The sequence below is a fragment of the Rhinolophus hipposideros genome (assembly GCF_964194185.1).
Source record: "Rhinolophus hipposideros genome assembly, chromosome: X".
Taxonomy (NCBI): domain Eukaryota; kingdom Metazoa; phylum Chordata; class Mammalia; order Chiroptera; family Rhinolophidae; genus Rhinolophus; species Rhinolophus hipposideros.
In genome coordinates, this window is record NC_138046.1 from 118467172 (window position 1) to 118489271 (window position 22100).

A 22100-nucleotide genomic window follows, 5' to 3' on the forward strand; every position below is an offset into this window, starting at 1 on the left:
CTCAAGGTCTGTGGGAGAATTTCAAGCTTTTGTCCTGTGGAAATGGGAAAGGATAAAAGATTCAGAAGAGAGGAGCCTGGTCATCAGAACCCACAGGATGTTGCCAAATTACAAGACAGGCAAAGGAAGCCAGCAAAGCTTGCCTGGCCCCTTCTGTAAGTTGCTAGCAGATTCCCACTAGACATAAAGCAAATCATACTGGAGGAAAGCCAGGAAGCTTGGTCCACCTGTGTTGGCCGGGACTGTTTTCACATTACTAGAAGGATGCAAATTAACCATTTAACTTTACAGTGTTATGGTGGACAGAAGGCACGTTGATTCATTAATGAACTACTGGTTCATAAGGAACTGAGTGGTATTAGCATTGGGAGTCCATTCCCAGTGAAAGATCCTTGAGAGAAAAAAAAAGCCATTTGGAGAGAAAATGAATTTGCAGGTAGATATACAATAAGTGAGCTTGCTTAAAGCAACTGTTGCCAACGTACTATTTTGGAAGAGTTAATTCTAATGGTTACAGTAGTCTGTCTTGTTTGGAAAGGAAGGACAAGGGAATGCTTCTGTTTTTTTCAGGAGACGCAAGAGAGTCTCGAGTATGTTGCTGTTGTTCCTTTGTTTGGGGACCACGTCTAGCACACTGTAGCGTACTACAAACCCTCAGCAGTATGCAGCTATATCGGAAAGGGCAGGACCTGTGCTGTTCTTGTAAGATTCAGATACCTAATAAGGAAACTTTTCCAAATGATGATGATGATAGCATTGATAGTCACAATTCTCTGAGCACCTGCTGTAGCTTAAGCACTGTCATTACAGTCACAGAGTACCACCGCTCAAGGCAGAGCGCGCTCTCTCTGTTTTTGAGATAAGCCAATTGAAGCTCAGAGAAGTTGAGCCATTTTCCCAAAGTCACACAACCAGCAAGTGACCAAAGTTAGATGTGAACCCAACTTTAACTGACATCAAAGTTCATTGATTATTTCCCACTCTACCATATCTCCTCCTTAGAAAAGGAATCCTTTACTAACGTATCAGCCTCTTTTGTCTCTGAAGCCAGCAGAGTGTCATAGATGCCTTAAATTGCCTTGTACCTGCTCAGGGATACCCTTTCATTTTTCTTCAGGCATCCAAACTTCTTGTGATCTGCCCTTTTAAAAACCCCTCCACTCTTCCCGCAGCCACGTAGTAGAAGCATCATTGACTGGATTCAGGGAACTGGGTGGTTGACCCAGATTACCCAGAAAGAGCTATTGGATGTTGACTCGACCTTTGGGCCTCATTCCTCACCCTAAACCCCATGCTGTTTAAAACTTATGATTCTGAACTATAAGTGAAGGTGACCAGATGAAAGGATTCCCTATTATAAGTGAATTTGCATTCTTGACTCTGATAAAAGCCCTTAAGTGAAAGTAATAATTCTTCTGAAAGTAGGAACTTTCTGGGAATCTGGGTGGATAGGTGGGATATTTATTGTCCCTATAGGGTTTTGTCATCCAGCATTCTAGAACACAATTCACTCTTTCCCCAAGAACATAACGACAGCCTTATTGTACAATGTAGGTCTGTTGAATCTCTCCTCTCAGTTGTACCTTGAAATGTCTGAGCCATATGACATTCCAATGTCAGAGAGATTTGACAGGATGCATCAAGTACCAAACTAGAGTGTCATCTTAACCCATCGAGACCTTAAGTGAAATTAGCCTGGGGGCAACTTAGCAATCAAGTGAAAAGTGCATCATTAATACAACCCACACATGGGAAGAACGAGGGAAGAGTTAGGGAGTCAGTGGATTAAAAGACACTGTCAGTCCTGTTGTCTGATCAAGATATCCTTTCACATAGTGGGTTTCAAACTCCGGTGGGCATAAGTGTCATCTGAGGGGAATGCAGATTCTCAGGCCCTCTTGATAAGCAGCCCAAGTAATACTGATGCTCATGTCCTAGAGCACATTTTAAGACACACTGTTTCAATATGTGCCAAGGGATGACTTTGATTACTAGGAGTCAAGGGATGATTTTGTGTCCTAGGAGTCAACATGATAGACTAAAAGGAGAAAATTGGGAAAGGGAAATAGGAAAGAGGATTGATAAATGGGTCTGCAATTTTTCTGTAGCACGAAATATTACTTTCTATTGGAAACGAGGGCAGGACAATTAGGCTCAAGTAGGCTTCTTAGTGATGGACCAGGGGTAGTGAGACAAGGGGGTGTAAATCAAGAGCCTTGGTCACAATGGAGAAGCATGCTGGTAAAGTCAGGGCAGTGAAACCAAGGTTAGTCCACTGGCAGCCAGGACTGGTGGGCATGGCTAGAAAACTGGCGAGATAGATGCTAAGAGGGGTGGGAGGGCTGTTTCCAGGTGCAGCAGAGAGGAAACCAAGCAGCATGCCTATCAACACGTGACTGTGCAAAGGGAGGCAATGGCCCTCTGCAAGGCAGTGGCAGTGTATCAGGACACTGTCTCTGATCTCTGGCTAGAAAATCAGCCACGGAGGAATTTCAAAGGAAGTTGCAGAGCTAGCTGACCATGCATTGGATTGACCACATCTGAAAAGTTACAAAAGCTCACGATGCTGGTCAGGGAGGAGGACAAAACACAGAGGACCGTTCCAGATCCTTGGTGACATGGCATTAGTGTTAAACAGAACTCCACCTGAGTTGTAATGTAGTATATCCATTCAGCAATTTTTGGTAAGCATTTATTGGGCACCATGCATATCATAAACTTGAAAGAAGAGTTTCTATCTTGAAGGAACTCCTAGTCTAATGTCATATTTATAGACATATATATAATATATATTATATATAATGTACTATATATATATATATATATTCTTTTAATGGAATATATCTCAGGAGTTGTGCATTTATTCTTCAACTTTTAAAGTTGTTTTCAATCCCCATTTAAAGAATCCTTCCAGATTATGTAAATCCAACAGACATGAGCTAAATCGAGTAAAAGCCTTCTAATTACTCCCTTGGTACCTGGATAAGTGCTCACACTGATTGGGTAGAGCACATAACCTACCCTCCTTACAGACCTAGATCCTGAGAGAGCCCTTTGGGTCTATCAGGGAGGTAGGACTTGCAATAACCATTCAGTGCTCCTGAATCAAAACCCAAGGTACCCACAAAGGGATCATGATTCATGGAGAACAAAACCCAAGTTTGGCTAGGCAGGCAAGGAATGAAAATTTTAAACTCATCTTCTGAAAGCTCTGTAATTAAATGGCTGCTTTGAACTTACTCATATAAAGCATAGAGAGTGTCCTCACTCTAGCTCTGAGCTGTTCACCTGGTCCATGAGCAGGCACAGATGTGGCTGTACCTGGGAAGGCTTTGCACATAAGTTAAGGTTGAAAATTCATGCTGTGTTAGTTATTCCAGAAAGATCCTAATGCATGTCCTTGCTCAAACACCTTCCACCTCTTACTGTTGCATATAATCAACGAACAGTCATTTAGTCAAAGGCTCCCATGAGTATTAAGATGCAAATCTACAGAGAGACAAGTGTTTCAAGTACTGTTAGTCATTTCCTCCTTCATGTATATGAATTAATAGATTCCCAGATTCCTGACGGATATCCGCAAGAGCAGACTTTGATGCTGAGAGTATCAAATGGAAGGGTGAGCCTGGTAGGAAAAGAGGGCTCAGAACATTGTGGCTGTGGCACCAGGAAGAAATCATTTTTTTTTCAATATTGTCTAGGGCTGAACCTAAACCCTAGGTTGGTCCTAAGCAGTACGATTAGACTCAACCCCCTTAGCTAATTCCAAGTAACTGAAGACCTGTTTTTTCCTGTTGACCTTGGGATTTGGGGGAGATAAATGGCAACACTGCTGGTTCATCAACTGTTCTACTCCTCTTCCCTGACGCAAATGCCAGTGACTGACTAGGAAGGCCCATGTTTACCAAACATTATAAAGGCATCACAGAAAATACCCATATGCATTGAGCAATACTAGCTGGGAAGGACAAAAATACAATATCTGCTTCCATCTGTGCCTGGTCCCTTCAGAAAATGTGCACACATATGGTTGGCCTATGTTAATTAAGTCCAAATATGAATTGGATTCAACTGATGAATCTGTAGCTAAAACTTTTCCAAATGCTTTGATATTTCCTGAACGAAAATGTTTTGAAGGTGTCGAATAGGAGAGGGCTAAACTGAACACCACCAGAAAGAAGAGCTCAAATTACTCAAGATTCAAATAACCAATACTGCTCACATTTTTGTGACATTTTAAATTTCAAAGTCATTTCACATCAAGAATTTATTTATAGATACAACTATTCATGAAGATAAAATGTTATTAGCCAGCACATTAAAATAATAAGGACTGACTTGTCCATCCCATGGTCACTGTGTGTCTAAATTCACAGCCATTTAATACTGACATTGAGGGGAAGAAAGAGAAAAGCACTATGTGGCAATTTTCTTAATGTTTTATTTGGGATTATTTTACTTCTGGCAAAACAGGAGGAGAACAAGTACTTGGGTACTGCAAATGTGGTTTTAAGAAAACCAGAGTAAATTGTTTTGGGTGTCTGCTGACAGCTGAGAGCAACACTGTGTTACTTTGCTGGTATTTTGCTGCATTAAGACTTCTATTGTGGTAACTTGCAGAGAGTTGCTGGCCATGTTTCTGGTGGCAAAGGTGGAAGAGAGAACAGAGTCTTGGTCAGATGGTATGATGGTCCATCCTTGATTAGATAACACTGAAACTAAGCACAGTTCCTCCGTTTATTCTTAACAAGCAGCTAAGGAGGAAACCCAAGCCATTATCTGAAAGAATTTGCAACTGTCACTTGTGTTATGAGCTACATGCCTTCCAAAGGGAGGATAACCCAAGGCAAGGGAACCCATCTGCTTGGGACCACGCATGGAAGGGGAGTGGAGCCTGAGTGTAACAGGTGCTGAATAAGGAAATGTCTGTGTGTGGGTTAGGAAGAAGAGGGAGAGCTGTCTCCCCACCTCCCTCCCCTGTATCCTACAGCCAACCCAGTGTGATTTCAACAGTCACTAAACGTTTAGTATGAATCTGGAACTGAGAAAACCTGCAGATCGAAGCAGGGTTATGTGACTTCTCATGGTCACTTAGTATTAGTAAGACTGCATTTGAGTTCAAGTCTTCATGAACCATAGAACTGACATCTGCTCCACCCCCATAGCATTCCATTCTATTAATATCTTTAATCCCTTGTAGGTCCCTTAGTGCTTTCTACCCTTCATCTAACTGCTCAAATTTAGGAAAATATACCCACTAAAATGAAGCATCAAGTAAAACATTTGTCATATTGTCCTTTCAAAGGAATGATCAGTCAGCTATGGATCGGCCGTGCTTTGAGTGTGTGTCACGTATGGAACTTCCCATAATTATATATGTCCTTAATTGTCTTTGAATGACTGTCCAATGATAAATGTTGTGTCCTCTTCAGTACAGATGTTCGTTTGTAATTTTAAATGCCATGAGCAAGGATTGACTTGTTGGAAAGACTGCTGAGCTTTGAGGATGGACAATTTTTTCCCCATTTTAAAATGGAGTGCCTTTCCTTTAGATTATGTAGTACGAGAATGTAGTGAAGTAATTCATGTGTCTCATAAGAGCCATGGTGATATTATGTGTGTTTATTTGGGGATTATAGCCATCTAGAGAGCCCTTCAAAAGCAGTTCTGTAGACCAGGGAGAAGCCCATGACAACATAAGTTGAGCAGGCTCACCAGGACCTATGCATTTCCTTTGGCTTCCTGCCACAGGAAAATTCAGGTAATGAGTAATAGCAGATTAGCCCTTCAACTCGCTGGCTCAAATCTACCATGTGATTTCCTTTAGCCTGCGCATCTCGTTAATAATTGTCCCAACCAACCATTTTTGTATAATTTTCTGAAAGTATATAAACCCATACTTCATGAGCGCATTCTAAAATAAAGTCTCATGGATACTCCTGCTGATTGAATCAGAGGGTACAAATGATGTAGTTTGCAATTGGCATATTCCTCAGTAGGGAGTTTGGTATCGAGTACTTGTCATTGTGTAAATTATATGTTGAATGTAACGCTGCTTCTTAAACTACAGGTAGTCGTATCTTCCCTGCCCTACTCCAAACTTAGGTTCTTCTCCTCAGGAGTTGGATATTCAGTATGGGAGAGCAAGGTTCAAAGATGTATAAGTAGTTTGAGATAGGCACCTTAAATTTAAATCTCATCTTGCTGACTCCCAAGCCCTAAGGGACATGAGGAACCCACTCTTATATTTCCTGAACTAGAAGGAATTTTGTGATTTGGGAAGGAAGAGATCATTTCAAGTTATAGATTTGTGATAAGAACTAGAAGTAGCTTTAGACTTCATCTGATCTCCTGGTTGAATCTCATTTTATAGATAAGGAAAGTGAGACTCAGAATGATAAACTGATGGGATTAGAGAGGCTGTTCTATGAGCCTGGAAGATACAGTAAATGATGGAAGGAAGTGTGGGGCTCCTGATGCCCTCTGCTACCTTTTCAGTATTCTGGTCTTTGCACCGTGGCTTTCAGAGCAAACTCTGATGAATGTTAATGCAGTGGGAAGTTACCTCCAAAAGGAGGAAAACCTACTGGTTACTATTGCTAGCCCAATAAGGTAAACAGTCCAAGGACAGGTGGGCATGCCAGCTGCCATGCATTCCTTTGCACAATTCCCTCGTTTCTTTCAACAAGGGTAAGATCCTTACTCTGTTGTGTTTGAACCAATATTGTGCCCTTGAGTGTACGTATGTGTATTTCTGAACCCAATCAGGAGCTCAACAGAGATTTTCAGCACTTCAAGAGAGGCTGTCATGTACAGATCACACTTTGTAGACTTTAATGCTTCTGCCCTGAGCCACGCCTTTTTTTGAAAACCACTCTCCAGAAGTACCTCCCCCGCACCACTTAGCTCCGCTCCTGCTGAATCCAGCAGGGAATGTGCATGCCAGCGCCTCCCACCCTCCTGATCATGCTTGCCTCTAGGAAGAACGGAATCATTGTGGTTTCCATGGCATTTTCCAGCACTTCTCTGAAGCCTCACTGATTAATTCTGATGTGGGCGCTTATGTTACAATCATTAATTACTGCATTAAATCAAGTCACAAAACTAATGAGGATTTGGACACAGAGTCGGAAAATGAGAATGTAATTTTGCCTGGATTATAGGATATAAATATAAACATGGTCCAAATAAGCACAGAGAGAAGAAATCACAGCTTTTCAGAGCTGCTTTCTAACAGAAAATACAGGCTTATGTGTCTCATCAAAACTGAGAGTAAGATAGTCAAAGTATCACCGTTGGTAACATTTAGGCAGGGCTTAGTTCACTGTGCATTTTATTTTTGGCTCTGACATCTAAATCGAGAATGTTCTTTTTTCCTATGCTATAAAAATCATTCTATAACTGAAGTTACATCGTTTGAAGTTCTTGCATCAGGCCATAGGGTGAGTCAAGGATGGGAGGCTGTGTGAGAAAAGTTGGCCTTTCGTGTGGGGGTGGAGTTGGTCATTAGACAGGATTGTTTGGAGAACACCTTTGGATGTCTGTCTAGAAATCTACTCTCCACCTACTGTCAATGGTGCCTGCAATCTATCATTAGAGGGAGAAGACATGTCAATCCCCGAGAGTTCTCTGTTACAACTTAAGTACTACTTGGAAGGCAGAACACTGAATCATCCACACCTGGAATTATGAATGGAATCAAAAGGGGTTAACAAACAAATCACCTCTGAACGCCATAAAGGAATACATTTCAGGTCAGATAGTTTGATGATGAGGGGAACAGGAAACTTGGTGATATAGGGTGCTATTGTGGAGGGAGAATCCCATAATTATTTATGGTTTAGAGGACTCTCTGCAGTTGGAAGGTAGCATAAGGCCCCCCCAGGTACCTGGTCAGTCAAATAAGAAGACACAAAGGCAAACTATTTTCTTAACAACTTTGCTAAAGACATACCCATTCTGGAGGCATACAATAAAACTGGAAGCAGTTGTTACCAGTTGGAAAGTCATAGCTCTTTAAGAAAGATAGAACCTTTTACTCTAAACAAACAAAAAAAGAGTTTAAATTCTCTAGTACATCAAATATGCATACACTTTTAGGGGGATTCAAAGACCCCCCTGGAGTTTTTACCTCAACCAAAGATTAAGCACCTCTCAAGGAATGGGTCAGTCCCATCCTTAATGTTTGGAGTTTGTAAGGATCTATCTTGATCAGTTTACTCTTTGTCTTAGAGGCTGGAACAGAAAACACAATCGTTAAATTACAAGAAAATACCAAGTGGCCCTAGTGTATAATGGCAATGCCACTTTTGACTATCCATATAATATATATTGTGTTCTGATTCTCTCAACAGAATTATCTCTTTTTCAAAGCTGAGGAAATAGAGGTTCAGAGAGATGATAAATGTCCATAGGTCATACAACCAGTTCTGAGGCCAGAGACTCAAGCCCAAGGATGTTTGACTCTAATACCCATGCATCCTACAGTATCAGAAGTAACCAGGGTAACATTCAACATCATAAGGCTCAGAGCAGAGGCTCCAAACTGTACAACAAGCTAAAAATTGCAAGATGAAGAGCACCTTCATTTTGTACTGAAGTAGAACACACAGTGAAATTAAATCAACAACATAGTGCTGGTGACCAAACATATATCCACTAATTCCAATTGGACAAAATTGTGTGAAAGCAAACACTGTGACATAATACCTACATCCTTCTAAAAATGGTAGCCATTTGTTTATCCTGTTAACAAATGTAGGGAAAAGCGACTAATCTAAGTTGCAGCAAATGTGAGGTGAGCTGTATAAGGAAGAATTTCTGCACAATGTCAGAGTAGCATTATAGGATCCAAAGAGAGAATATAAAATCTCCTCCTCTGAACATCTTTAAAAATAGAATGAGTTTTCAACAGGTTGGCTAAAGGTAGAGAGTTGACATAATGAGTCTCTTTAGCCCTTTCTTTGATCCCTGGGATAGTAAAATTTTTCAGAAAGTAGACATGCTATATAAGCTACATTTGCTATATAAAACTATCCAGTAGATCTTCCTATTCGAAAGTCAATTGTTGTACCTTGAATTTAAACAGTCTTTTCAGACATCTGCAAAATTTGAAGATACTTTATGTTCTCATCTTAAATCTTACCTTCTTCCTCCAATAGTCCTTTAAAAATGGGTCCCAAAAAGGCTGGTTCCAAAACAACATGTCTTTGGAATTGTATTTGTTTGTGTCTTTGGACTTGAGTTGAAGTAAATGAAGAATTAATGTGTGGTAGGAGATGGATACCACTGAAACAGAAGTCAAGAGCTTTGCTTTTTGTCCTAGCTTTCCTTTTTATGGGCTCCATTATTGGCTCTCCTGATTTCTGAAAGAAGTCACTTCCTCATCAGCAAAACAAGGGTGTTAGATTATATATTTTGTAATCTGATGCCTTCAAATTAGAAAACAACAACAACAAACTTATGCTTCTATAAAAAGTCAGAATTCCGGCAGAAAATTCTCAGAAGCCATGGGAAGTAAAAAGGAAAAACCCAAATATCAGCAAAGACGTTGTGGACATGTGAGACAAGGTGCTTCTTTCCAAAAATGCTCACCTTCTCTTTTTATCTTTAATATTGCACATCATATGCCATGATGCCTTGACTTCTGCAATTTATTATGTTCAATTCAACATATATTGTTTGATCAAAAATATGAGACTCAAGGGTCACCTCATTATTCCACTATGGATTCAGGCCTTCTTAAGGAACATGAATTTAGAATTTGACTGTCTCTGAAGAGGGTGTACAAAGCAAGACGTGTGTGCTTGTTTACATTTTGGTCAGGGATGATCCATACTTAGTGGGGTAGGTCAACAAAAAAACTTTAAATGGCTCTGCACAATGTCAGAGGGATAGTGGATGGGGGGAGGAGGGTTTACACAGTGTGAGGGATATAAATGATAGACGTCTAAGTATTACTTTGTCTTGTGCGCCCGAAACTAATTAAAAAAAACTTAAAATAAAATAAACAGTAAGCTAAAACATATCAGGGAAGTGAATATGAAAAAGGAAATCAGAAGAAGAATGGACAGAAATAGATTTGATACATTTTCATCAACAAAGACTGTGTCCTGCATCACTGGATAGAGATTTTCTAAGGCCTTTGGTTCCTATTTAAAGATTTGTTTGGATTTTATTAAGGGACCCAAGTTTGAACATGCAGAATACTTATAGAGTTCTAGTCTGCTGTCCCCTCTTTGTTTCAACCCCTGCCTTTTGGGAAATAGAGGTATAAAATCGGCAAGTGTGTGCTTACTTGTTAATGAAGTCAGTGCACTGCATAGCTCTCTTTGTGTTTTGTTTGGCCATCAAAGCCTTGGGCTTTGGTTCCCATGCAGAGTTAATTCTACCTCTGCTCCTCCAAAGCTAGGAAAGCATGGAATTGTTCCTGGATGAAATGCTCTCATCTATTTGCTTTAGGTTTTAGGAAAATGGAAATATAAAAGATCACCACACAACATTTTTTAAATGTAGACCAATGTTTAAGTAATTACTTAAATGTGTAGGATGGAGGTAAATCATGAGTGTATCTTTGGTACTTCTGTGGTATCCCTTCCTTGTGTCTTTCTTAACCCTCTTTGTGCTATCTGATTTCTCCTCTCAGGCATCCAACATGATAGTTCTCACTATTATTCATGGACATTAAACCTACTACCATGTTTCCCCGAAAATAAGACGTAGCCGGACCATCAGCTCTAATGAGCCTTTTGGAGCAAAAAATAATATAAGACCCAATCTTATATTAAAATAAGGCCAGGTATGATATAATATAATACCAGGTCTTACATTAATTTTTGCTCTAAAAGGCACATTAGCGCTGATGATCTGGCTAGGTCTTTTTTTGGGGGAAACACGGTATCAGAAAGAAATTTTTATATCAGCTCTTTATTGCTTTCTATGAATTTAGGCCAGTGGATTTTCTCTCCCAGGAGTATTTGCATTATAAACCTGAAAGCATCCTAATGGAATGTCAGAAGGGACTTTCCAGCACCTTTAAGACACCAGAAACTGTAGCCCACTTTGCCTTAAACTTGGACCTGGGCATATGCACTTGGACATGTATTAGTACTAATTACTCCCTGCCCTCTAGTTAAATTGATCCAGTGAGTCAAGTAAATAGGAGTGTGGATGCCAAAACCCAAATTCTAACAATATTTGAGTAACACAGTTCATTTATAAGGTTGAACTTTTCTTTTCCTTGTTCTTTATTTATTCCTATTACTTAATTTATGAGGTGTTATCATATGGTGATATGTTTAAATTCATGATGAATTTATGGTGAATTTTTATGGTGAATTCTATGGTGAATGTTTAAATAAAAAAAAACTTATTACAGTAAAAGACACATTGCTATTAATCCCCCTCAAAATGCTTCCCCTCACTTCGAACACACTTATCCCACTATTCTTGCCACTTTCTGAAGCAGTTCTGGAAGTCCTCTTTCATGAGTGTCTTTAGTTGCGCTGTCATGGCTGCCTCAATGTCCTGAATCATATTGCCTTTGCAGAAGAGCCAGAAGTCACATGGTGCCAGATCCAGTGAATAAGGTAGATGAGAGCACACCATAATGTTTTTATTTGACAGAAATTGCCATACCAGAAGTGATGTGTGACATGGAGTCTTTCTGTTGTGATCAAACAATATGGTAAATGCTGCTGCTGAGTGCCATCCAGTGGAAAGGCAGGGATCTTCAATATAGGAAGCGGCACCTAGAACCTTAGTAACAGTGTGTGACAAGTTTCAACTTGTTCAGTGCAGTCAGTTGGGTGTGAGCTACGGTTGAGAGGTGTGTTTTAAAGTGTGCTATAAATCATCCTCCATTGTGATAACACTCCGTGTCACACATTGCTTCTAGTATATGGAAATTTCTGTCAAATAAAAATATTACAGTGTGTCCTCCTACACGTTATTCACTGGATCTGGCACCTCACGACTTCTGGCTCTTCCCCAAAGTCAAAATGATTCAGGACATCGAGGCAGCCATGACAGCGCAACTAAAGACACTCACAAAAGAGGACTTCCAGAACTGCTTCAGAAAGTGGCAAGAATGATGGGATAAGTGTGTTAGAAGTAAGGGGGAGTATTTTGAGGGGGGATTAATGTCAATGTGTCTTTTACTGTAATAATTTTTTGCTGTAATAAATTTAAACATTCATCGTATTGTTTGATCACACCTCGTATCTTATGTCTGCCTGCCTTGTTAAACAGGAGCCTTTCCAGGGCAGGTACCACATCTTACTCAACTCTGGATCTCTAGGCCCAGTACAGTGTCTGGCTCATTGAAAACCATTCTAGGCAAACAATTAGATTCCTGCAGTTCAAAACTGCACCCAAGAACTGTGTTTCCCTAAAATGACATGCCCAGTTCTCCTATACCAAGGGTTTTTCCTCTAATTTCATAGAATACCCCCAGTGAAGGAAAAGCTAACCCAGCCTGCCACAGGTCAACCTCCACTCAATCCAAAACAATTGTTAGGGTATTTCAGAGCCTGTAATATGCTACACTTGGAACCAGAAATAGAAGAATTGCCTCTGGGTCAAGAACTAGGGAACATTATATTCTTCATGGTTCTAGAATGGAAAGGCCTTCATAGAACAAAAGGAACAAATCCTGGTTTTAGTTCAGCAGGGTAAGATGCCATGTACAGTGGTACCTCGGTTTTCTAACATAATCCATTCTGGAAGGACCATTCGAGTTCTGAAATGTTCCAAAACAGCCGACAGCTAGGCCTCAGGATCTTGCACTGAGCGGAAGCCGCATGACATGTTTGACTTCCGAGGGGTGTTCGAAAACCGAAGCACTTACTTCCGGGTTTATGGCATTGGTAAACCGAAATGGTCATCAAAGGAGACGTTCAAAAACCGAGGTACTACTGTATTTACTAGAGCAAATGCCACCCAAAGCCCAGAGGGTTAGTTGGAGCAGCTGATGCCCTGTGCTGCTTTTTATAGCTCTCTTTCTGTGTATCATACTCTGCATATATCCCATTTCATTAGGTCATATAAACTTAGGTTGTGCCCAGTACTGCATCTTACTCTACATGCATCACCATGTGAAATAGTCTGTGTTTCCTCAAAAATTTTATAACAGCAAAAGTAGAGTTCCTTAAAAATAAAGTAGGGGAATTTCCTGGTTCTTTGTGCAAGCAGTGACTCTGCTACTTTTTACAAATGAGCAGCCTCTTTTGATCCACAAGACATTGGGGTTGTCATCCATCAGCAAGCTGTGCAATTACTAGGTTAAGAATGGAATATACAGTACAGACCTAAATTGCATATCGAGTTGTGAAATGAGGTTTTAATGGTGGTGAGTCTGCAAACTTGTGAAAATTGTTCGCGTGGATACTAGCTGTCCACTTTTTGGGGAGAGAGGTAATAAGATTGGAGAGAAAGGGGGAATTTTATAAAGGATCTTTAAAATGTCAGTATTTATTCAATGTATTATATATCTCTCATATACAGTACATTCTCTTGGCCCTTTGGGAGGGGCTGCAGAATATGCAAATTCCAAATATCTGGGCTTTAAAGAACTTACTAATTAGAAAGAATGTTAACTTTAAAGTACAGACAGCCATCATTTCATTTATTGAGCACTTAGTCTGTGTCATGCACTGTGACAGGTATTTTCATGTACTCTATATCCAGGGTCAGCAAACTATGGCCAGAGTCTAGTCCACTGCCTGTTTTTGTAATAAAGTTTTATTGAAATGTAGACAGGCCCAATGGTTTGAGTGTGGTTTATGGCTGCCTTTGTGCTACAATGACAGAGTTGAGTAGTTGCGACAGAGTCGAGACAATCTGGCCTGCAAAACTGAAATACTTTCTGTCTGGTCCTTTACAGAAAGTATTTGCTGACTTCTGCTCTATATCATTCAGTCTCACAAGAATACTCAGAGATAAATATGGTGTTTCCCATTTTACAACTAAGGTAACTGAGGGTTATAGGTTATATAACTTGGTAAGTGGCAAACCTTGAATTTTATTTTAGACTTGTCTGATTCCAAAAATCCATGTTCTTATGCTATATTCATGTACAGAAATAGCCAAAATATGAGCTAGGAAGAAACAAGAGCCTTATAGATTCACAGAGAAACTGCTACTAGAATTCCAAAAAGAGAGAGATTATTTTGAGCCTTGGGTGGTAAAGATTCTAAAGCAGATCATATTTAAATGTAAAAGGAAAAATGGATCTCAGGAATTGTCTCAAGCTGAAGAAAAGTTCAGAGATCAAGTTCACATGTTTAGTTAGCATTAGATCTGGGATTAAGACCAGTTTTCCACTCACCTAGCCCAAAGTATGCTATTGGTTACCAGGCTGAGCCATTGAATGTTTTGAATGTGTGTGTGTGTGTGTGTGTGTGTGTGTGTGTGTATAAATGTTATAGAATGGCAGAACTATTTGAAAGAGAATTTGTACATTATGCTCAATTGTAATTGAACTAAAAGGCCTGTACTTCCTTTATTGAATCAATCAAAACCACATTTGTTTTCTTGGTTTCTTATTTACACAGTACTATCGTTTACCCACCATGCTACCAAATATATGTTTGTTGTAGAGAATCATACTTCTGAGACCATGGGAACCTCTGTCACTCTCACCAACTTTAAGATTCAAATGATAAACAAGAGACCCCAAGAGTCAAATGTTCATATACACCTTCCCATGCAGAATCAGGCCAGTCTAGGCCAGGAGAAAAATGGAAACGGGAGCAGGGGCAGCCAAAGGAAGTTTACCTGATACTGTAGAGCACTTTGCCAGTTTTTGAAATCCGAAGCAGTTTGTTGTCGGTGGTGACATCGTGGAAGTTTGCACCCTTCTCATTGGCAAAGAACAAATCGGGTTTCCAAATGGAGTCCAGCATTGACGGGTCCAAGTCCAGAGAGTCATCAGGGTACTCGCTGTATGCCAGCCGGGAATCATTCCACTGTTGTCTCAGAAAAATGTTCACTCGATAATCCTACAGAAATGCCATGCGTAAGAGTTACTTATTGCCTGATCAACAGAAGAGGTCCATCTATATTTTCCCCTCACTCTTCTCCCTGATTTGGTGCAGTGTTGTTGTCTGAGAAACCAGGCTGTGTGTATGTCTTGGTAAAAAATAAACCACTCAGTTCTAGGAGTGGGAACAAAAGGAAGAAAGAAAGAAGACTCAACCAAACCAGAATACTAATTGAATAGATTGACTTGGTTGATTTTTTAAAATGTTTCAATTATTCATTCTGGAAGGAAATAATACTAAGTCAAGCTGATTTTGCTATAGAAAAAGGTAACGATGAGTACAGAAGTCAGTCTGTGATGGAAGATTGTCAAATAAAACAGATTCATTTTCCAAATCAGAAATGACATGATGTCTTTTCTCATTCTACTCAGATGCTCTGGGCAGAAGAAAACCCACTCTGTACTTTTGGTAGTGAAAATCTTATTATAAAACTCTGACATGATGGGGCAATAGTTTTTAAATTCATCAACATAAATATTAAGACGCTTCATGTTGACAAGATAATTCCCTCACAGCTACTAACTTTTGAAATTCTTAAATATTTTATCATTTCTCCGAATGGGTTATATCTATAGTAGTTGACTTGATGCTTCACCAAAAGAGATCTTTTTCATGTTCTTCTAATCTGAGCACCTTCTGACAAAGGTGTTCCTCCCTATGGAAGCCTCAGGTATACCCTGTCATTCCCACTTGATCTGGGAATTTCCTTCTGTGCTAATGAATCAGGTTAGGAGAGTGACTGCTCTCCTGGGGATTTCTACTCAAAGGTCTTTAGGTTCATGTCAATTGTTGCTTCACTTGGTAGAATGGACCCAGGTAGAGGCTTGAACAGTATTCCCTAGTCAGGAGGAAGTATGGTTCAGGGATAATAGTTGTCCACTCCTGCCACTTGTGGTCACTTAGGGTGATACATTCTCATTCTTTCTTAACCTCCTTCCTTTACCTTTTTCATCATCACTTGCTCTATTTCCATACTTTTGGCACTTGAATTTTTGGTCATTGTTTACTTTCTTCAAATAGTGACCAACTTGTCCTGGTTTGCCTGAGAACTACCCAGTTTTAGTCCCCAAAGCCCCACCTTCAGGGAACCCACTCAGTCCTGGGCAAAACCAGGACGATTGGTTACTTTACCAGGTACAGTGGAGACAACCTCAGGATGGTCAGTTTTGGTTAATTCTCTTAGGGCCAAAAGAAAAAAAATAACTAAGTTATAAAGATCAGTGTGTATAGAAAAGAGCTTCAATCCAGTTCCTTCTAGCTATTACTAAACTCTCCAAATTCCCATGACTTCTTTTGAAAAACAGCCAGCCTGATGATCAGCCTGATAGAGTATTTTGAAGGTGGTATTTCTTAGAAAGCATGCCCAGTGTAGTAGGCCTAAAGAATGCTAATAATCAAATAGTTATTAACTTCTGAAAATCAGTCATAAAAACTCAGCTCATTTGGAAAGGCTGAAATATTAAAACAAATAACTTTAAAGTTCTCCATTGTACAACATAAGAACTTTCTGACTTGGAAAATTTTATCAGCTGACTTTTATCTGGGATTGTACTAGGTCTGCACAGCAAATTCTCATACTTAGGAGGGCAATGTTGTGGGCCCAGCCATGCTTTCAACCCATTCTATGTGTTTACTGGCCCCAACCCATCTCCCACCCCCTGAGAGAACCAGGAAATGGCAGAACCTCAAAGTTCTCCCCATCACCAATTTTGGAATTGTCCAAAAGGAGCAGAAGGTTGTAACTGGAAAGAAATTACCAGGTCTATGTTTCATTGGCAACAGGAGTTGAATCTTTGGAATTTTGTGTGAGTAAAGAGTAAAATGTGTGATTTGTAGAAAGTCAAAAAAGGGCTATTGAAAATATCCAATATAAGGATGAAATAAATACATAACTGTGAGATTTTCTTAAGGTTTCCTTATAGGGAAAAAAAATGCAGCTTCTCCAGTGTTTGATATCCACCCCTTTTATTTCCCTTAGACTGAGAACCACTTATCCATAACAATTTTTTGGGGGAGAGGGTCTATGAGCTTGTTTCAGTAGGAAGTAAGAGAGAAGACGATCTCATCCCTTAGCCAATTCTGGAGGTCCAGAAACTCTAAGTATGATATATGATAACAGTTGGAAATAACAGAGGCAAATGAATTAAATATCTTAGGTCATTGGGAGGCCAACAAGCCTCCCCTGCCGCCCAGGAGGTAACCATAAGATGAGAAAGACCATGAGAAGCCAGACAGAGAGTATTGGGCAGCAAAATCACCAACGGAATCCTCCCTTGAGCCTGAGAATGATTTAAAGATGCATATTGACTCTAGAGAATATTACATTAGTAACATACAATAGGAAAGCATTGACCTGTAAAAACATCTCAATATAAATTTTCACAACTAATGTGTATCTTTTAAAAAAAAGTCTTTCCCATGACTATTCTCCAGTGTTTCCCAGTTTTCTATTTTGAATTTTATATAGAGAGTTAACAATAAAACAGATTCTCCCAGTATTATAACTTTAAACAGATCACTGAATCTATCATATCACAATAGAACCATTAAATGTCTAACAGTTAATTTAAAATAAATTAATCCTCCTATTTGTAAACAAGGATAAGTGGAAAACTAAGAGGAAAAAATAGGTTTTATGCGACAATGACAGGAATTATATGAAATAAGGTCTCTATTAGATCTTTGGAAGGATTTGTTCTTTTTAATACAAAGGCATTAAAATTTTCCATAGTTTTGGTTATGATGATATACACTATTTCTAAAATAAATAGCAACTGTTAAAACCTGTTTCATGGCATTGTACACCAGAAGCTAAACATTAATGAATGCCAACTATAATTTTATATATATAATGTGATGGTTCAGTGTGAGGTCGGAGGGATAGTGGATGGGGGGAGGGGGGTTCACAGTATGAGGGATATAAATGATGAACGTCTAAGCATTACCTTGTTTTGTACACCTGAAACTAATAAATAAATTAATTAATTAAAAAAAAAAACCTGTTAGAATAGGAAAGGACACCCAAGAATCTAAAGAAGTAGATAGCCAAAGAAAAGATTTCCTGGGGCTGTTGGCTTGTAATTCTTTCAGTTCTCTATCAGTTTCAACGTAGGGTAGAAATTTCACACATGTGATTTATCTGTGCATTATCTCTGTGTATTTACAGACAGATTTATTATTTCATGCTATTCCAAACCACAGGAGATAGTTCGATTGTTCTGTAGTCTTTCTTTGTCTTTATTTTTGCTTCTAGGTTTAATTAAATATTAAAGGGGAAGTAAATATTGAGAGACATGTTTCAAGGCAGACTGAGTTTTCTTTTAGACTGCCTTCTTTCTCCAGAGACAGATTCTACTTCAAATAAAAATTTCCTTGTATTAAAATTTGTTTTCCTAAGATTGACTATCTGGGTATTGGATTAGGTGATGGAAAATTCAGATTAGTATATATGTGTGTATGGATGTAAATGCATACACACATATCTTAATTTTTCAAAAGCTACATGTAAGTCATCTAATCTTTATTATATTCTTAACACAGGCAATGCAGGTGCCTACATTCCATACTATTATTTCATATAAAATTTAGAATAACTGAAGTTTTACTTTTTCTGGTACCTTCTAATACTATGCCCATGCCACAAAGTTTGTTTCCTTAAATTGAATTATTTTGGTACTATTATATTTAGTCTGACATTTGTACATAGAGATTTCAACTCTGCCTCATACATACTTGTATTAAACCTTACTAGTACTCTTTTATTATATATGTATGCATTTTTAATCCAATTATGTTATCAAAGACAAGGGTATGCTTTGTTGATTCCCCATAGTGCCTATGTGGCACTTTGATTTTAACCTCTGGCTACACAGCAGTACAGTTTTCATCATCTTGAGTCTGTGCTAGCTTTGATAGAGGAAGTTAGCCTTGAATTTAAAATTATGGGGTGGCAGTTACTTTGTGATGAATCCAGGCTTTAACATTGCATTGTTAATTTAGAGACCAAGGTCACCTTATATCTCAGTTTAACAAAATGCCAGGCTTGTGGTAGATTCTTGGTTCTTCCTTAAAAAGTCAGGAATAAGAAATGTAGCTACCTGCTATTCCTGATAAGTTAGCATCTCCTTACAAATTGCTTATGCAGCTATTGAATGAAAGGAAACCCATAGTGTCATTTCAGCAAGTGCAGCACAGCATGCATTCTTATAAGGAGCTGTCTACCTCTTATCCAGTTCCTCAGGAATGCGATTTCAGATCAGAGATAGAACAATTGTTCACCCTGCAGCAGTAACCAGCAGAGCACTTGGAAGTTATCTTTTGGGACAGAGTTTGGGGGAGCCGGAATCATAATATGGACACTCTCACTGAGTGGACAAATTATGTATACTTTCAGCTCTTGTTCCTCCCCTCCCCCAAGTCTGTTAAATAAGGAGGGTGTCAGGATCTGATGCTGTGACCTGGGCAGTGTTCCATCACCCACAGGTCTAAATCACACTCTGTGTACCTACGTCATTCCAGGCAATCATTGCAAAGCTTTGAGGAGACTATCTTGTCTCCATTTTCTGATGGCCCAGCCCTGGGGAGAACTGCCTGCAGATGGCATGCAAATCCTCTGGCCATTTACTGACATTATTAATATTCCCAAACTATGCCTTTAAATCAGGAAAGAAGGAGTAGCAAATACACTCTCAATTCTGTAAATTTTCTTGCCATCAGCAGCTAAAGACAAGGGGGTAAGAAAGAAAAGGGAATGGTAAACTGACATCCCCAAAACAATATATAACTTGTTTCATTCTACATGCCTTACTAGTCTTTTGGAACCACCCCCACACAAAAAATATTCCACTGAATATTAACACAGGGTCAATTATAGATATCAATACAGAGTCCATTAACAGATCCCTGGCTCTTAATGAACAAAAGTGTATATTTTGGCATAATGTATATCATCATAATGATCCGGGAAAATATCCCTTAGAATAACACAAGTATGTTGTCCTGTGAGCACACATCTTCAACAGTAACGTATCAAAGGTGTTCAAGGTCCTATTGACTCTATAGTGAGCCTATATTTTGTGGGCAATTATCATTGACAATCATTTAGTGGGAGTTCATCACACACAAGAGGGGCAGAATGGGTAGCATCAAAAGAAAGTCATGTTGGGTTCTTAAAACAGATAATCTTTGCTTCTTATTAGAAACAAGCACCCAAACTAAACCCTTCAAAAATGCTATCAGGATCACGGGGGGAGAGGGGGACCTGAGAGAAGAGAGTAAAATCATGTTTAGAAACTCAAAACTCTGAGGTATTCTTGGAAAAATTTGTACCAGAAAATGTAGAGAAAGCAAAACTCTTGTCCCCCCAAAGAGCACTAGTCGATGTCCTCGTTGACCACATACATACATTGCTGTGCATGGAAACCAAGGCTCTGATGTCCTGATTCCAACTAAAAGACAGTTCAGGGAAGAACCTGGTTCTGTTTAACTTTTTTCAACCGATTTTTTTGAGCCAAATTTTGTGCAAGTGTGGACAAATTCATTGGTGATCGAATCTCAGGGTTTTGATAAAGACAGTTTGGACAATGATGACCCTCTGTGGGTGTATCAGGTAGGTCCCCAGGCAGGGCCTCGGGGATCTGGAAAGATAAAACCTTTCAAGGTGGAACAATTCTCACGTTCTTATGAGCATGTGAATATTTAAATATTGATGTGATACCTTATATCTGGCTTGACAACTTATGACCTGTGGGTCAAATTTGGCTACAGCATGATTTCATAAGTAAAGTTTTCTTGGAGTACAGCCACACCTACTTCTTACTATTGTTTATGGCGGCTTTCATGCCAAAAGGGCAGAATTGAGTACTTGTGACACAGAGTGTCTGGCCTTCAAAGTCTTAGGTATTTAGTCTGGCCTTTTACAGAAAAGCTTTTTCCAGTCCCTACCTTATGTGGCATGAGGATTTATTCTTTGATTTAAGCATGATAGACTTTCAGAAAATATTTTTTAAAATTTCACACAAAAGCCATAATTAAAGAAAATAAAAGATACCTTTTATTACATCATTACTTTAAAAGCTAAGAAATAAAATAAAAGAAGCATAATATGCATCACTCTTCTGACCATGCGATTCAGTATATCTCATTCAGCAGAATAGACAGGCCACTGATATTACACTTGAGCAATGAGTTCCAAATTGTCTCATAGGAAACATGACAAAGGACACCTTAATAAGTGACCAAGAAGCACCTAAGCAGCCCATTTATTATACACCTTCAGTAGCTGTTATATCCATAGTTTCCGTTTTCATCTCCTTAATATTAATGAACATTGAAAAGGTGCACATGTATGTTTTTGATTGAGGGTAAAATGCAATAAGGAGATTTAATCAAAGCAATAGGAGGCTAATTAATGCAATCAGCATTAGGTCGTGCAAATATTGTCATTGAATGCCATTGTGTAAAGCTGGTGACAGTGATTTGGGCTGCTGGGAGATTTGCCCCTCTGTTCAGGCGATAAAACCAAGAGACAAGAGACAGAAACTGAATGCCAAGCCCAGAGTTGGATTATTCTTTCCATGTTCCGCTTTTCTTATGAATCATTTAGTAACTACCAAAACTATCTTACTTGGGTAAAATTCGTAATGCACTGCATCCTGTCAAAGCCCCAGAAGTCTCATTACTTGACAATGCTGTACCAGAGTAATATTAAAATAGGTAGTGGGGTTGCATTATTTCTAATTTTGCCAGTGGAAAGGAGTGGTAAAAGGTAAGTTATTTCTAGCATCAAGGACACTGGAAAGAACAATAATTTGTTAAACATGATCCCAGTAGCCTAAAAGAGAAAATTCATCAAAACGGGAACACTGTTTTTTACTTCTCAGTGGCATTATGCTCATTATTTCACTTCTTGAGTGTTTCTAAGACATCAGCCATCATAGTACTTGATCAAGCTCAACTATATTTTATTTTAATCTCATCCAATAATACAGCAATATACTTTACATAGTCATGAGAATTAAAACCAGCCAATTGACTTAGGGTGTAAAATAAATTGTTTAT

The 22100-nt window shown here is 39.0% G+C and overlaps 1 protein-coding gene across 4 annotated transcripts in view; it reads right to left on the reverse strand.

Annotated features, from left to right (window-relative positions):
• GLRA2 (glycine receptor alpha 2) overlaps window positions 1-22100 on the reverse strand; it is a 193885-nt gene that overhangs the window by 126171 nt on the left and 45614 nt on the right. For all 4 annotated transcript variants that reach the window (XM_081043156.1, XM_081043158.1, XM_081043157.1 and 1 more), the window contains one exon: window positions 14776-14999. In XM_081043156.1, coding sequence (XP_080899282.1) covers window positions 14776-14999 — 224 coding nt within the window. The remainder of the gene's footprint in view (window positions 1-14775; window positions 15000-22100) is intronic.